The 18,956-nt window shown below is 31.6% G+C and overlaps 1 protein-coding gene across 2 annotated transcripts in view; it reads left to right on the top strand.

The window, feature by feature from the left end:
* The window catches only part of superdeath (Suppressor of ER stress-induced death), a 32,785-nt gene extending 15,927 nt beyond the window's left edge, over window positions 1-16,858 (top strand). Inside the window, exons 3-15 of one of the 2 annotated variants that reach the window (XM_088269737.1) lie at window positions 2,320-3,011; window positions 3,485-3,643; window positions 4,272-4,565; window positions 5,716-5,899; window positions 7,272-7,428; window positions 8,013-8,278; window positions 9,253-9,472; window positions 10,116-10,393; window positions 11,634-11,833; window positions 13,164-13,331; window positions 14,360-14,503; window positions 15,517-15,598; window positions 16,546-16,858. In XM_088269737.1, the coding sequence (XP_088125863.1) occupies window positions 2,326-3,011; window positions 3,485-3,643; window positions 4,272-4,565; window positions 5,716-5,899; window positions 7,272-7,428; window positions 8,013-8,278; window positions 9,253-9,472; window positions 10,116-10,393; window positions 11,634-11,833; window positions 13,164-13,331; window positions 14,360-14,503; window positions 15,517-15,598; window positions 16,546-16,692 (2,985 nt within the window). In that variant the 5' untranslated portion in view covers window positions 2,320-2,325 and the 3' untranslated portion in view covers window positions 16,693-16,858. The remainder of the gene's footprint in view (window positions 1-2,319; window positions 3,012-3,484; window positions 3,644-4,271; window positions 4,566-5,715; window positions 5,900-7,271; window positions 7,429-8,012; window positions 8,279-9,252; window positions 9,473-10,115; window positions 10,394-11,633; window positions 11,834-13,163; window positions 13,332-14,359; window positions 14,504-15,516; window positions 15,599-16,545) is intronic. The other variant, XM_088269738.1, reaches the window with a different exon arrangement.
* Window positions 16,859-18,956: the final 2,098 nt, after the last annotated feature.

Genomic DNA, 18,956 nt, shown 5'->3' with positions numbered 1-18,956 from the left:
ATACTCACCTCATGACACAGTTCACAATAGCTATCTATAATGGGTCTCATAAAAGGTCTCTGTTAAATATATAAATACTTTATCAATCCCAACATAGATAACTGTTGTGAACTCGTATGTTCTGTGAATAATCATATATGTAGGAGTACCAAAAATTTGAGCAGTGTGGTCGTTTATCATAGGTAGAGTAGTGAATGTTACACGTGTGTAAAGTGATCACTAAACAAACCTATGACATATCAGAAGCTTTGTACATACCCAGACTTCCATATTCTTCTTCATCTATGTTGAGATATTAGAATGTAAAAAAAAAACTCTAAGTGGACCAAAAAAGATTTGGACTACTCAAAATATTATAAATTAAGTAATAATATCATTAATTGATGCGGCAGTCTGGGCATTTACGGGGCTGAAAACCGTCACAGGCTAATTTAAGTGATCACTTTGCACACGTGTAACGTTCGCCAATTCTACCTATTATCGACAAACACACTACTCAACTTCTTGGAAGTTCTATATAAAAATGAACCAATTTTGAAACATTGTTCTCGAATCACTAGAACTTCACTAGAGACATCTATTGTTGAGATGAAAAATATCTTTGTGAGACGCCAAAACATTATATAAAAATAAATCCTATAATTGACGATAATCCAGATTTGTGAACAAATATTTGGACACACTCAAAATGTTGTAAATTGATGTGGTGTAAATTGATCACTTTGTGCTAAAATCTATCCATTTTTAATTAAAGATGTACTTAGTAAACACCACTATTTCTTAAAATCAGAACAAACACAGAATGCATCGAAACACGTGTCATAATAGAATTTTAAAACTTTGAGTGTGTCCAAATACTTGTTCACAAAATCTGGATTATCTCCAATTACAGGAGTTATTTTCATATTATTTTTTGACATCTCATCAAAGATGAAGAAGGACCAGCCTATGACGGTCGTCAGCCCCGTAAATGCCCAGAATTCCATATTCTTCTTAATCTTTGATGAGATATCAAAAAATAATAAGTAAAACTTAAATAAAAAATAAATAATGTTAAGTTAAGTTCTATGGATAGCAGTCGTATTCGGCAAATATGAAAGAGATAAGCTGGTTTGAAAGTTCTTGATTATGTATTTAATGTTAAAAATATAATAAGATAATATTTATGTAATGTGGGATGCTGTGCGCTTAAGATTTTGTTTGTTAAGAAAACCTGGTTCTAGTTGCAAATTCCGTTGAGTGCGGGTTAGATGATTAATCTTGTTATTCTCCTTATGTTTTCTCGTGTCTGCCAAAGAGAAATTAACGAGGATATCCTCATTAGCTTTCTTCAAAGCTCACGCAGGACATTTCGCATCTCGTATTAATGACTTAACTTAATTTGTTACGTAATCCCTACCTGAATTAAGGATATCTTCATCTAGAGAACTTCCTTGATGTTTGTAAGTGCGTAAATATAATTAGGTACTTACATGATCGCACAGCAAGTTGCGTGACTTCCATTTACCCGTTTGATTTATAACGATACGGAGGAAGTTTTCCAATTATGTCGTAATTATTTTCCTACTTGCTCTTTTTAGGGATTAAGAATGTACTTTATTTTTTAACTTATTTTTGAAAGACTCAAAGTTAACTTTGAAAATAGCACATTTTACATTTTACCGTAAAATGTGCTCTTTTACCGTAAAATGTAAAAACTGACCCTACATCCTTTCAAAATTGAATATCTCATCGTTTATTTGTGCATTAAATAACCAAGAAATATATGAATTTAAAGTATTTTAAAGGTTTATCAATATATATATATATATATATATATATATATATATATATATATATATATATATATATATATATATATATATATATATATATATATATATATATATATATATATATATATATATATATATATATATATATATATATATATATATATATATATATATATATAAATACATGTGTGGGTGCATTCATGTTGGAATGAATCCATTCATTTATGAATCCAGCCCTTAATTGGGTAATGTAACTTTCATACTAACTTTTTTTCACTACTATTGTTTTAAAGAATGCCTCTGTCATGAAAAAATAGATATAATTTTTTCATTAAAATGTTTTGCATTTAGAAACAATCCTTTATTAGAATTTTGTATTTTCTATTCTCCTAAAAAAAACCTATACGTGTACGTATAATATTTTTAAACATGTAAATTAAAATATGTAAAAAAATGCGTTATTCAATCAGAAACATTAAGACTTTACTTTTACAACATACAATGTTTCCTAACGTTAAAATTCATACAATTTTTTTTGTTTCAGATTGTAATGACCCAGGCTCGAGAACCTCTCAGCATAATGGACGGTGGCCCCCCTTCAATAGCCTTTCCCACCAAGACCAAGAAAGGACACCATGTATCTAAAAGTCTCGCCTTCACCATAGTTTTGATTTACATCGTTTCAATAGTGGCCACAGGCTTTCTCGTCTATAACTTTGTAGCTTGCCCTCAGATAGACATTTCGAATAAAGTTCAACGTCTCTGTAACAAAACAGAGGAAGCCACGACGAGTACCACACAGGTGCTGAAAGATTTCAGAAAAAGTTTAGAACAAGAAAAAACCAAAGTAAACGTCAGGCTACCAAGATCAGTTAACCCCATCAAATATCACATTGAATTGACGCCGTTCATCTTCGAGGGCAATTTCACGTTTCACGGAGAAGTAAGAATAGTAGTTCAAGCTTTAGAAAGTACGAATAACATAACTTTACACGCGGCGGAACTTGTGTTTATCTCTGCCGAAGTATTGTCTTTAAATGCCACGAAAAATGAACCGAAAATTATTGAAACTCCCAGACAAACGACGAATTCCGATAAAGAATTTTATATTCTTCATCTAAAGGATTATTTGAAAAAAGGTTTATATTATCAAGTTAATCTTACGTATACAGGTATTCTAAACGATGATCTTCATGGGTTTTACAGAAGTTCATATAAAGTTGGAAAAAATAAGAGGTAAAACATTTCATTTAATTGTTTTTTTGTAATATTTTACTTTTCTTTTATTTCAATTATGATAAATATTTATATATTTTGTTAAATATATTGTTACACGCATTTCGATAAATTTTACATCATTATCAAATATAGTATGTGAAGCTAAGTAAAAAAAAAAGAGTTGTACCCTTGGGACGTTAAAGGATGAAGAAGGAGTCTCTCAAATTTAGATTAAGCTTCACATATGGTATTTGATAATGATGGGGAATGCATCAAAATACGGTTAACAATAGATTTTTAAAAAAAGTTGTAAATGCCAAATAAATTTTAAATTAAAATGCATACCTTTTATAATTATCACTACAAAGTGACTGCCAAATCATTTAATGATTTTTTTTTTCATTCTGACTTATTGACTCTTATTTTTAGTATTGCCAAAGTTATAGAACACCTAAACCAACTCAATTTTTAATCAATATGACCCTTTTCAGATGGCTGGCAACTACTCAGTTCCAGCCTACAGATGCCCGCAGAGCTTTCCCATGCTTTGATGAACCAGCACTGAAAGCAAAATTCACAATATCTATAGCCCATCCAAAAAATATGTCTGCTATTTCCAATATGAACAAAGTGCGAGAAAACGAACATGTGTAAGTACTTCAAATTATAATTACAAGTACAAGAAGGGAGCTGTAATTTTTCTAGAGATGGAAAGATTGATAAAGATAAAGGATATTGAATACTGGGGACTGAGTGAATAGTGCACTTAAATCAGTTATAGCAAATAAAAGCCTAACAGTCAAAACTAAATTGGCAGTGCACAACAGAGTCCAAATACCATATTTAGCTAATGTGTTGAAAAGAAGCATAGAGTTGGAAAACGAAGGATGAAAGTATACTAAATGTAGTCAATGAAATAATGAATAATTGAAAGGCTTAATTAAGTATTTTCGACTGAATTAAGGAAGATGTATTGAGACGATTTGGACATGTGGAACGAACTACTGAGGAAAGAACGGCAAAACAATTTTTATTTGTACATTAAAAGCATTGTTAACTTTGTGGTATGGTAATATTATATAACACTCTCCTTATCATACATCGTTATTATATAAACGTATTTATGAGGCAAATGTAATTGATTAAAGGAGTAGAGAAGGACTGGGGAAAACTTGTCATAAGTTTTTTCAAATACAGTTGTCAGGTATGGAGTCGGAATAATCGGCGGGTACTAATCGGAAGCTGGATAACGATTTTGAAAATATTTTTTGTTTTTAGAAATGGACTTCCTGACTACATGTGGTCCCATTTCGCTGAATCTCTTCCGATGTCAACATACCTTGTGGCGTTTGTGGTATCTGATTTTGTGAATCAAACTGTGGGAAACTTCTCAGTGTGGACCCGAGAAGGAGCTATAGAGACTGCAAACTACACATTGGATAAAGGGCCTAAAATACTTAAGTTCTTCGAAGAGTTTTATCAAATCAAGTATCCGTTGCCGAAGATGGACATGGTAGCCTTGCCGGACTTCAGTGCAGGTGCTATGGAAAATTGGGGTCTTGTGACATTCAGGTGAGTGGGTACCTCATCCCCTTTTTGTAAATGTTTTGTTTACTGTAAAAAGATGCAAATATGTATATATGATGTTAATTAAGTGTAAATAATAGTTTATATTAGTGTAACACAAGCTAGTTAAAAAAATATATAAATAAAAAAAATAAGGCGCGATTACCGATAGACCGCAAGTTAATTTTCTTTGAACGCACGTAACATTAAACGTAATAGAATTTTTTTTATTAAAACATCATTTTTGATTGATTTGTTTATCTTTTATTAATTTTTTTTCTTGAATATATTCTTTTTCAAACCCTTATCCGCATGCCAATGGTGCACAGGGCACTCCATCATATAAACGCAGTGTTATCTCGATCGTTAACTCGTGAAGGAAAGGTGATCAGCCCTTAGCTTCAGGTATCAGTCCAGGGTAGTATTAAATAAATATGAGAGTGTAAAATCACTTATATTTTTTCACCCCCCCTTGGGAATCGAACCCGGGACCTCTACCACGGTAGCTAAATACCCTAACCATTACATCATGGTGGCGGATTAAATATACATGTGCATATTAATTATCTGTATTTTGGCTCTTTAGGCAAAGTCAATAATAAAATAATTTCATGTAATAATTACATTTTAAAGTTTAATTCAATTTATATTCTTTTTGATGATCGGATATCCGTCGTCATTGCAATCGAATGTCCCATAATACAAGATTACAAGACATTCGACTTTACTAAAGTCCTGTAATCTAGGATTGACTGTACTTATTTTATAGATATGTCCGCCTCCGTAGTATAATGGTCAGCACGCTCGGCTACCGTTCTGGAGGTCCCGGGTTCGATTCCCAAGGGGGGTAAAATAAATATAAGTGATTTTTTCACTGTAATATTCATTCAATATTACCATGGACTGGTACCTGAAGCGGAGGGCTGATCACCTTTCCTTCATGTGTAAAACGATCAAGATAACACTGCGTTTATATAACACAGTGCCCTATGCACCATTGGGGTGCGGAAAAGGGTTTTATTATTATTATTATTTTATAGAACAGATATTTTATTTACATCGTTTTGAGTGTATCTATTTGGAGGCACTTGTGCAAATATTGTGAAAAAATAATTTTGATTTGTTTTTTTTTTCAAATGATATTTTTTTCCTTTAGGGAAACAGCAATGCTTTATGACGAACACGTGTCAGCAAAAAACAACAAGCCGAGAGTGGCTACTGTGGTGGCGCACGAGCTTGCTCATCAGTGGTTCGGGAATTTAGTAACACCGTCATGGTGGTCTGACCTGTGGCTGAACGAAGGATTCGCCAGTTATTTGGAGTACGTTGGAATAGATGCGGTAAGCAAAAATAATTTAATTACGTAATAAAATAAAACTAACTAGCACGCAGTAGTCAGAGAGAATTGGAATGCCACAACACTCTTGTCTTTGCAAACATTATGCGTTCCTTCACATTTACGCATCTCCTCATACATACACGACGGTTATTGCGACTCCTGAGCTGACCACGCCTTAGTATTTGAAATACTTGATCATTTTTATTTTTATTTTTATTATTTTTTAATATAGTTACATTTTTAGAAAATATATTGCAAAATTTATTTATATTTTATAATACAATACATTTTCTAAACATTTATACATATGGCAAACTTTTAGTTTTAGATTCTCTGTGCCTCTCCAAAAAAGAGACTGAGCTCTTGTGCTTGGAGAGGGACTTACACTCATGGTTTAATGTTTTATATAATTAATGGTAAAATAGTATTTTTATATATTTTTTAAGATTTATGTAATGGGCATTAATTTTTTCGTAAGAATTTTTATTTCGTGGTAAAATCTATCCATTTTTAATTAATGTTTTACTTAGTAAATACCACTATTTCTTAAAATCTACTGTGACACGTGTTTCGATGCATTCCGCATCATTTTTATACGGTGTTTGAAAATGATGCGGAATGCATCGAAACACGTGTCACAGTAGATTTTAAGAAATAGTGGTATTTACTAAGTAATTTTTATTTCTTCTATTTTTTTAATTTCTTTAGGGAGTTTATTGAAATATTTAATTCCAAAATTTTTGAAGTTTTGTTGAAATTGCTTAGTATTGCTTAGTTTTCCTCTGTCTTTCTCTGCTCATTTTTCAACTACACTCGCTTCATAAATTTGTTTTACCGTTCTTGCCTCTAATTTATTTGTACCATATGTTTAAACTATCTCTACACACCTTTCGTAATTATATCACATTCAGCATTCGAATATCATACATCGTTTTGCCGCATATTTATCTGAAGTATCGTATTTCAACTGCATTCAATCTACTTACACCCTTCTTTTGCTATTACTTCATGCTTTACTTTCATACATTAGGGTTGGAATCCGGACTCCATTATGTACTCTCAGTAAAGCTTTCACTCTCCTTTCGATATCTTTATCAATCTTTATATCCCTTAAAGACACACTTCCTAAACAAGCAAAAACATCTACTTATCTCATTTACTACTAGCTTATACTTAGATCTATATTCATCTCTTTCAAAAACCATGACATTGTATTCGTCAACATTCATCGGCAAATCACTTTCTTTGCATACAATTTACACATTTGTCACCAGCTCCAGCAGGTCTTCTATATTATAAGCAAAAATACTATATATTCTTGATTTTATGGAAAAGGTACCTTACTCTTATTTGTGAACTTATATGAATTCCAGATTGAGAATACCTGGAAGGCTATGGATCAATTCGTCCTTCACGAAGTACAAAACGTCTTCAGTCTGGATGCCCTGACTTCATCACATCAGATATCCGTGGAAGTTGGAAACCCGGACGAAATTAATGAAATCTTTGACAGAATTTCCTATGGGAAAGGTAAAAATAATTATAAGGTATTATAAACGATGTTTGAGAAAAATTATATATTTTTAGTGTGTGATTTTTTTCTCACAAATCTAGGTTTAAGAAGGATATGGATCCATATGTATATTTTCATCATCCATGTTGAGTATGAATATAAATAATTTTAAAATGGACAAATCCTGTTATGTCAACGAAAATTTGGGCAAACTCAAAATAGTCTGAAAAAAATAACTGGTCCAAATATAAATAGTAAAAAAATTAAAACATATTTTTAAAGTTTTCTCCTAGTATGTAAACTAATTTGCAAAGAATCTTACATATGTTTCATTAAGATCTCCACTAAATTAAAAAAAAAAATACTCAAATCAACCTTAGATGGTGCCAAGAATTCGCAAATGAAAGAATGTGTCAATCGAAGGATAAATACAACTTCCGAAAAATTGGATAGTATGGTTGTCAATCATGGGTAGAACGGTGAATGTTACCAGTCTTTAAAAGGTCGTAAGCTCTGTTAATACCCAGACTTCCATATTCTTCTTCATCTACGTAAAAACGTCGATATTCTTTAACTTTATACGAGGAATATTATGTTTCAGGTGCCGCAATAATTCGAATGATGAATCATTTCCTAACTAGCCACGTCTTTACCAAAGGAATCACTAACTACCTTAACTCTAAAATATATCAAAGTGCGGAGCAAAACGATCTTTGGGAAGCTCTCACTGATCAAGCGAGAAAAGACGGGGTTTTCGATAGTACAATGTCAGTCAGAGAGATAATGGATACATGGACGCTGCAAACAGGATTCCCAGTAATCAACGTAAAAAGAAATTACGAAAACGGTTCCATAGTTTTACAGCAGGTATAAATTCAAATTCCGTTAAGTATTTCTATGAATGTTTATTAATTTTTTCCATATTAATGATTATGCTTGGAGCTTATATGAACAATTTGACTTTTGTATGCTGATGATGCAGTGGTTCTTGCCGATAGCATAGAAGACCTGGAGGCGTTGGTGATAAAAGTGTATAATGTGTGCAAGGAAAGTAATTTTCTGATTAATGTTGACAAAATAAATGATATGGTTTTTTAATCGAAAAGAAAATCTTAGTTTAAGATATTAGTAAATGAGATTTGAATAAGGTACATGATTTTGTATATTTTTAAAGTATATTTTCCAAAAATGGGAAGATTGATAAAGATATTGAAAAGAGAATGAATTCTGGGAACAGAGTTTAAGGTGCACTGAAATCAGTTAAAACAAATAAAACGCTAACAGCAAAAGCTAAACTCGCAGTACACAATTACGTTCTTGTACCAACTGTAATGTATGAAAATGAAGCAGAGTTGGTGAAAGAATGATGAAAGCAGACTGAATGCAGGCAAATTGCAATCTCTCAGACAAATAAACAAATGTGGCAAAACGATGTTCGAAAGATGAAATAAAGTAAGAATGGAAGGCTGAGATAAACATTTTCGATAAAAAGAAAGGTGTGTCGAGATGGTTTGGACATGTGGAACGGATGAGTGAGGAAAGGATGGTAAAACAAATTTATGTAGTTCGAAATAGGAACAGAGGACGCCGGCGAAAGGTTGACATGATCAAGCATCTCAAATACTTGGAAGCGATCATGTCAGGAGTTGGAATTACCGGCAGGTATATATGAGGAGATGCATGAATATAGAAGAGGCGAAGATTGTTTCCAAAGGCTGGTTTACCAACCTGGTAAACCAGCCTTTGGAAACAGCTGGTTGGTATAGGGTTCTATTTTCCCTACCTACCTCGGACCAGCGTGATGGTTAGTTACATTATAATATTAATGCAATATTTTACAGGAAAGATTCATGCTTGTCAAAGATATGAGTACCGATACGTCAATAACAGAAAACCAGCAGTTGTGGTGGGTTCCGATAACCTATACTTCCAAAAGCAACCCTGACTTCATGAGTACCAAACCAGTAGAATGGATGAAAGCAAAAAGGGAACTTCATCTCACCAGCGATAAGACACCATTGAATAATAACGATTGGGTTATTTTTAACATACAACAAACTGGTAAGAACAGAAATCAAATCGTTATTATCTTATCATGTTTTTGATACATGTGAAAAATATTTGTCGTTTAAAATGTTGAAATTACTGTAATTTGTTAATCAAAAACTGCGCTATATAAATTGTCAATTTTTTTTTATCACTAGCGTATATCTCTCAAATTTTGCACACATTCATAATAGGTTTAAGTTTATAATAATTGTGGGTATGCAATATTTAAGTGACATTAAAAAAGCATTCTGTCCGCTATCAGATGGCGCAGCCATAGTCAAAGTAAAAAAATAATTGTGTCACAGGTATATAAAAATACGCACGTGGGTGGGTATAAATTTCAAATCAATCGATTTGAGAAACTTGAGGAAATTTGAGGAAATTTGAGATTTTGAACAAACTAATAGATGAGCCCCTAAAATTTTAAGACGAAGACATTACAAGAATAAAAGAGGCGTCTGAATACCTTAAAATTATGGTCCAACGACAAAGCCGCTGTGGGGGGTAAAAACTGTCTGCAAGCAGCAGCTGACCGAAGAAAATGGAAGGATACGGAAGAGGACTATATCCAGCAGTGAAGGACAGAGGGCTAAAGAAGAAAAAGAAGAAAAAAAATTGCATAGCATAATTCAAATGACTTTTTTTCTTTGTCAAGGTTTCTACAGGGTGAACTACGATGAACGCAACTGGAGGTTGATAATTGCCCACTTGAACAATGAGGATTTCCAATTAATTTCACCATCCAACAGAGCACAGATCTTGGACGACGCCCTAAACCTAGCTCTTGGAGGTCGATTGGATTACAGAACAGCTCTAGATGCGACCAAATACTTAGTCAGAGAAAGGGAATATGTTCCTTGGAAGGCAGGCTTGGTGGGTCTGGGATATATTGACGGCATGCTTGGCAAGGGACCACACTACCTAGAATACAAGGTAAATAAAAAAAAGATACTTAGCCCTGGATTAGGAGTGTGTCATTAACAAACAAGAACGGATGAGTGGGTGACAATTGTCACCCAACCTTTTTAACACATTGGTTACCAGGACTTTTGGGGTTAATAAGGCAGAAATACTATCATTTAAACAAGTAAATGCTGCTTGCTTAATGTCCGACTGCGTTTTGCGCCGTTCGCATAAGACTGAAGATCAAATGATTTAATGACATAATTGCACATTTTGACGGTTGAGGTTAAAAATAAATTTGTTTAATACAAAGTTTTATTAATAATAAACATATTTTACTTTCAGAATAAAAAGTTTGATTAAGCTTTCAAAAGTATGTTTGGTGTCTGTTTAAGTTTCCCCCTTTTCTTACAGTTGTTTGGATGCGGGTTTTGTCATCTGTTGTATTATACATACGTCAAGAACAGTCTTGAAAAGTGTACTGTACCTACAAACAACTTTTGTACAAATGGAACAATTCTATTCTAGTAAATAAAACGCTGGACTTAAAACTAACTTACCTATACAGAAGTAAAAATATCTTAAGATATTTTTATTTCTTTCAATTTTTTAGATAATGCATTATTCATCCTACGGATGATATATCAATGTATATTGAAGGTGTCTTTATTGACTTGATTCATAAGTCTATTTTGTTTCATAGAAAGAAGATGGAAGTATGTATGTGCATTCCAGGGTTCACGACAGTGATCACTCGTGTAACGTTCATCATACTGCCCATTATTAAAAACCCATATTGCAATAAAATTTCAAAGATATACGTATATATGCACTATTGGTGGATTATTTAAATAAAAGTATTTTACAGTTTCAAGGCCATAGCTTGATATCATTGTAAAAAAAACATAAGTTAATTTATGTATTAAATGTTTAGTCAAACATTGATTTTTTTGAGTCTACTAAGTTGTATTTTATTGTTTAAAAACACATAAAAATCAATTTCGTGACAATTAAATGCCATAACTAGGCGAAAAAATTGTCACAAAATAGATTTTTATGTGTTTTTTAAACAATGTAATACAACTTAGTAGACTCAAATAATCAGTGTTTGATTTAAAATCTAATACATAAATTAAAAATGGAGTTCTACAAATTAAATGCCGAATCCATAAATACATAAGTTAATTATGAGATATGCCCCATATTAAAGTTTTGTCCTTTAATCATAATAAAGATGAATTAATCGTTCCTTGTTTTGTTCCCGGTACAGAAATACCTTTTGAGTTTGATGAACGACGTGTACAAAGACATAGGCTTCACTGACGACCCAGAGGACACCATGTTGACTACTTACATGAGGATTGATCTTATACAGATTGCTTGCTTGCTAGAACATGAGGACTGCGTGATGCAAGCTGTCACGCAGTTCCATAACTGGATGCTGACTCCGAACCCTGATGTGCACAATCCGTAAGTTACCTTTTGAGTTTGATGAACGATATATGCAAATACATTGACTTCACTAACAATAAACAGGACCCCATTATTTTAAAAAATACAATTTTTTGAAATGATGCATTCGACCTTAATTTTTAAACATGTTTCTTACAGGGTGACTGTAATTTATTAGAAACAATAGGACTTTTCATTGAATAGGGTGAAAACGGTGGGTGAAGTTCCATAATTTTTTTGTATGAACAACTCGTAAATTGGTAAATGAATTACGAAGTTTATATAATATTTTATTGCTTTATAAAAATATTTTAGGATTACGTGGTGCGTTACTAATATGCAAATATACGAATGAAGGTAGGGTTTAAATTCAAGATTCTTCCGATAGGGATTTGAAGCATAATTGTACTAAAATATGGCCCCATTCCAAAAGATTTTTATTACTTTCCAAACAAATATCGTTTAAAAATGGTCGAAATCATAATTCCAGCTGATGTGTTTGCCTAGAAATGATCTAATTAAGATAAAGTGTACTTTGGCGATAAGCCATCGTAAATAAAATATGCCAAAGTAAAGGGAAATTCCATGGCCCTATATTAACATAATCTTAATCGGAGTGTTTTGTATAAATTTCCATTAAATAAATATCGACTTTTTCTCCAAATTTGCGACTCGAAATTGGATAATTGAAATTTAGAAAAAAGTTAATTATCTTTTTTTGTTTATAAAATTTTAGCAGTACGTATTATAAGTTTGTAAAAACAAAAACAAAAAATATGCGACGATGCGAAACAATTAAAAAAAATGTGTGAATATATTTGTTCATTTTAAGGAGAAACATACATGCTTCATAATTTTAAGTGACAGTTTTAACACGTGCAGCAATAATTTATGGGAGACAACAGTAGCTAATAGGGGGTGTAGGTGCGTACGTTATATTTATCTTCTATTGTATAGCTACATAAGGACCGTAGTCCATTTGATCTTCACATTCGTTTGATACGCCCTAACAAGGCGAAACAATTGTCACAATATGAATTTTTTATGTGTTTTTGTTAGTAAAATACAACTTAGTGGACTCAAAAAATCTGTGTTTGATTTACAAATAATACGTACATTAAAATGGTGTTCTACAAATTAAACGACAACTCAATAAATAAATAGATATACTTATTTATTATTTAAAAATTAAACATTTTTGAAATACCACTTATTGAGTTTTATTTCATTACACACAACTAGTTTCGAAAACTATAATTGTTTTCTTCGACAGGTGATAACAAAAACGTACTATAAGTCACGTTTTCACGTTTCACTAAAATAACTATTTTTGTTGTTCATATTTCAGAATATCCCCAAACTTACGCAATACGGTGTACTGTACAGCGGTGAGGGTTGGTGGTATTCCGCAGTGGAACTTCGTTCGTGAGAGGTTCTCTCACTCCCAAACCGGCTCCGAGAGAGAACTACTTCTAACCGCTCTCGGCTGCACGAGACTACCCTGGCTCCTGTATAGGTAAGTAAACTTTTCACAGCATTTTGAGTGGTCCAGATACTTGTTCGCAAATTTCCTCCACTTGAAAGTTATTTTAAAAGTTAGGATGTTGCATACATCCAATAAAAGGGTCTCTTCCAAATAAAAGTTTTCCCAATCCAACCATAGATCTCTCTCTTACTCTTACTCACATGTACAGTGCCATGAGATTAATATATGTAAAAATTCCAAAAAAAATAGTAGTATGGTTGTCAATCATGGGTAGAATGGTGAATGGTACACTTTTTCTTTTCTTAATATAATAATATTTTACAACATTTTGAGTGTGTCCAAATACTCATTCACAAATCTGGATTTTCTCCAATTATATGTTTCATTTTTTATATTATTTTTTGATATCTCAACATAGATTAAGAAGTATATGGAAGTCTGGGCATGTACAATATACCAATAGATGTCTCTAGTGAAATTCCAGTGATTCAAGCAGTATGTTTCGAAATTGAACCATACATATAGAAGTTCCAAGATGTGAATAGTGTGTTTGTCAATCATTGGCAGAGTTGGTGAATGTTACACGTGTGTTAAGTGATCACTTAAACCAACCTATGACGGTCGTAAGCCCCGTAAATGCCCAGACTTCTATTTTCTTTTTTATCTTTGTAGAAATATAAAAAAAATAATAAAATTTTGTTATTAACTTAAACAAAAAAAAATTAATAATTATAAATATAAAAAAAATCTTTATTCCAGCTTGAATAAGTGGTGGGTGCAATACTTAGTCAGCCATATATGTTTTACAACATTTTTTTATAAAATGAAATTAAAATAATAAACAAATAAAAATAATGAAAAGAAACTGCGAAAAAAAAGGAAATTTGGAGAGATATAGATGAAGATTAGCTCACTGGCAAACTCAGCACTGTGCTCCAGTGCCGCCACATGTCCAGCCCCCATCTGTGCTCCACAAGCCGCATTAAATAATAATAGGTATCCTTGGCAATCCTTATTTTTTGTATACATACAAATTATATTCAATATTTTATTCACAGGTATTTGGATCAAGCCTGCCGCAACGATTCGGGAATACGGAAGCAAGATGTTTATCGCGTGTTTGGAGCAGTTTCCAATTCCGTGATTGGCCAACCGATAGCCTTTTCCTGGATTAGAGCAAATTGGGTTAGGATGAAAAATTAGTAAGTATTTGTGCCAACCCTTAACGAAGTGTTCTATTTTTAAACGATTTTTTAAATTGATTTACACGAAGCAAACAATGAGCGATAATGAGAGCGTTATATTTGATTGCATAAAGGGTTGTCTCTGGTAACCCTGAAGTAGATTTGATAGCTCGAGGGATTTAATAAGTGACTAATTTCAATGAAATTAATATTGAAAAGGCTAATGAATTTATCATTTGAATTTTACTTGGTGTTTCCACTACTTCTGAAAATCTGTTACGACACATGTTTCTTACGTCGCTCACTCCTTTCAACAACGTCATATATCAAAAATCGTAAATTTTCAGTTGGGCATGTTTTCGGAATGCCCAGAAAATGTACTATATTCCAGCAAAAGCAGCATATTTTACACTTAATATTTACACGCTACAAGGCAGAAAGTGTTGTTTTTGCATTTTGAAGAAAAGGTATTGTTCAATTATTTTTTTAAATATTTTTCAAATGGAGAAAAAACATTCAGGTTTTACCTAAAAAGATCTGTTGCACAGTAAAAAGTTCAATAATTGGCTTGATATTTATTTTAATACATTTTATTATACTTTTTATGTTTAAAAATGATCTCCCGAAAAATAAAGTTTTTTGATAAATGACGTTGTTGAAAGGAGTGAGCGATGTCTTTGATACCGTTGAAATACACTTGATAGCTTAAAGAATAATTTAAATCAAATCACAATTGAAAAGGGTAATTAATGTTTTGAGTTTTTTGACAGTGAATCTCAATTTATTCATTTTTTAAATCGTCCTCCATTTCACCATTAAATTAAGTTTAATCTGAAATCATTGGATCGCCATTTATGGAAATTCATTATATATATGACACTTGTGTCGATGTATCCGTATTCGATGCAAACATCATTTGATGCTGAATGGATTGTTATGTAATAGATTTACGACATTTTGGAAGCGACATATTTTTCAAGACTCTTTAAAGGGACTTTATTTTTTTACATTATTTTTTTATTTACTTTCAGTTTGGGACCAACGGCATCAAATTTGAATACAATAGTTAAATATTCTACAAGGAAATTAAATACTCAGCACGAACTAGAAGAGGTAACAAATACAAAATTGAAAATATTTTTTATAAAGTTGTTTCTTAATTATTTGAATATTGCCCAATTAGGTGGGCCAAACAGTAGACACAATTTATTTTGTGACGTCAAATTTGAAACGCCAAGGTAGACGACTCCTAGGGAGACCACCAAAGAGATAGATTGACAGCTAGGAATTGACATCACAGTAGGCTAATCCCTCTTAAAAATAGGCCACAAGGCATATACCAAGAAGAAGAATAATAATTAAAACATTTATATGGTTACAACATTTTGAGTGTGTCCAAATACTTGTTCACAAAATCTGGATTATCTCCAATTACAGGAGTTATTTTCATATTATTTTTTGACATCTCATCAAAGATGAAGAAGAATATGGAAGTCTGGGCATTTACGGGGCTTACGACCGTCATAGGCTGGTTTGAGTGATCACTTTACACACGTGTAACATTCACCAATTCTACCCATTATTGACAACCACACTACTCAAATTCTTGGAAGTTCTATGTATATGTACCAATTTAGAAACCTTGTTCATGAATCACTAAAACTTCACTAGAGACATCTATTGGTGAGATGTAAAGAAGCTTTTTATTAAGCAGAAACTCTTATATTAGTATGTGAGATCCGAATCCCGGATTATAATCACACACATGAGAAACGCCAGAAAATACCATTTTCATTTTTATTATTAAGCTTATAATTTGACCAGATAATTTATTTACAACATTTTGAGTGTGTCCAAATACTTGTTCACAAAATCTGGATTATCTCCAATTACAGGAGTTATTTTCATATTATTTTTTATTTTTTTATTTTTTTATTTTTTATTTGGTTAATATCTAAGCTGAAATAGCAGAGTTACATTCCGTGCATGTTTAAAAAATTATTTACTTTATTTTTAATGAAACAAAAATAAATATTTCATACTTAATTTATAATTTTCAGTTACGGAAATTTGCCTCCGACCACAGGGGTGAATTAGGAAGGACCATTGATCAAGCAATTGAAAGAACGGAAGCTAATGTAGTATGGATGAACAAAAACTACGAAAAGATAGTGGATTGGTTGAAAAACGTCACTCTTTCAAGCTGATACAGTAAATAAATAACAAAAAATTAAATAAAAACAGTTATGTCAAAAAAATACGAGAAAACCGTATAAATAATCGTTTTAAATATTAAAATTCTACCGATTATTTTTCATTTAAATTTAATTCATATGGTTCGAAATTAGATTTGTAAAATGCACAGAAAAAAAATGTTATTAAGAAAATATAGATTATTTTTAAACACCACTTAATCAAACCCGAAATACTTATTTATTAAAAAAAATAAGCTTATGTGAAGATTCCCTTTTTTATAAAAGAATTAGCATTTTTTTTGTTTTTTAAATGTTTTTTTTTGTGTTGGTAATTGAACGTATTCAGTCAGACTTTGTATCATAATTTACATAATGCATTTTTAATGTAGTTTCTACCTTCTCAATTGCATTTAGACCCATACTTATATAACTAATTTATAAAATTACGTTTCAATGCAATTTTCTAGATTTAAATGTTTACATTAATATGATAAAAAGTTAAGTAATTAAGTTCTTAGATTTGATTTTTTCAATGTTTTTGTAAGTAGATGCTTTTATTAATTAAAGTGTCATTAGTCGTAAAACGAAATATAATACTTGATTATTAGTTATAATAATTTTGTAAAATGTAAATTAGTTAACGATAAATTACTTTTAAAACAAATGGCGAAACATACATACATCAACATATCGTCTGGTCCCTATTCCTTTAGTGCATAAACTATATCATTGGATTGATGTCTCGCTACCTTGAAGGATAATTATATGAAGGGATGGTGTATATATAATCCAGCTTCCATATGTTTTCATTTCGCAGTAAAACATATTTTATTTATAAATTACATAGAGCTTAGCGTAAAGGATATTTCTATTGTACGAGAAATAAATTAGAGGAGAATGAGCAGATGGTAAACAACTAAACCACTTAGGGTTGCATAACAGCACATGTACAAGCCTGTAAAAGTAATACATAATGCTGGTATTTAAAGTAGACTCCTTAGATGATGTGTGTGTGTGTGTATATAAAATATGGTATACTTACGAACAAATTTGACGTTTTCGATTATTGATATAAAAACAACAATAATATCACATTTTCAGTAGGTATTCGTAGAAAATATTGATTTTTAAAAATAATTATGATAAATAATGTGAATGGAAAAATCAGTTTTACGAGTACATATGATATAAAATTGTGTATGTTCGATTAAGAAAAAAAACATCCTCAGTCTGTGTATTCACGTAGATATAATGTTTTTATGGTTAATTGTAAATGAATTTAATAACTTAGAATCTCATTTATTAATTATGTATGTACTTAATGTGAAAATAAAAAAATAATAAAAATTAATTTTGTTTGTTTTCTTCTTAAACATTTATTCTCAACATTAATTAAGGAGAATGAGGAAGTCTTGGTATTTACAGGGCTTACAGGGTTTAAGTGATCACTTTCATACGTGTAACATACACACCGCTTATAATTTGACCAGTTATTTTATTTACATTTTTGGTGTGTGCAAATCTTTCCTTGTCCACTTAAGGGGGAATTTTTACATTTTGAAAAGATTTCTCAAACCAGCCATAGATGCTGCCGTGATCTCAAACATAAAGCGAAATGAGATATATTTAAGAGTTTGAATTTTTTTAGAAGTGTGATGGTCAATCATGGGTAGAATATTTAATGTCATATAATTGACGTATTATTTTGAGTGTGAGTTCGGCAGCGTCTATGGTTATTTGAGTAGGCTTTTTACTTTGCAGAGACTTATTTTTAAATGTAAGTGTAAGGAATATGGTTACGTTGGTGACACATTGGTGATGATCATGTAGATATCCTATGCATAAAGTAGGTACTAGCGAGTTATTACTGATCATTTTCCACCACATTAGTACATTACAGTAAACAAGATTTTTCTCGAAATATTTTTTGGGATTTTTGATCATTAACCTTTCCCTTACGGGGCTAAAAAACTTCCGTATACAACGGTGATATGTATTTTGTAGACAACATTTTGAGTGTGTCCAAATACTTGTTCACAAAATCTGGATTATCTCCAATTACAGGAGTTATTTTCGTATTATTTTTTGACATTTCATCAAAGATGAAGAAGAATATGGAACTCTGGGCATTTACGGGGCTGACGACCGTCATTGACAACTGTAATTGGAGATAATCCAGATTTCGGGAATAATTATTTGGACACACTCAAAATGTTGTAAATAAATTGTCTGGTCAAATTATAAGATTAAGTAATAAAAATGAAAATGGTAATTTC

The sequence above is a fragment of the Brachycentrus maculatus genome, unplaced genomic scaffold, assembly GCF_059751285.1.
Source record: "Brachycentrus maculatus isolate JH-2025_06_01 unplaced genomic scaffold, ASM5975128v1 h1tg000362l, whole genome shotgun sequence".
In the NCBI taxonomy this organism is placed as follows: Eukaryota; Metazoa; Arthropoda; class Insecta; order Trichoptera; family Brachycentridae; genus Brachycentrus; species Brachycentrus maculatus.
The sequence above is the reverse complement of the archived record's forward strand: the minus strand, read 5'-3'. Positions and strand labels throughout refer to the sequence as shown.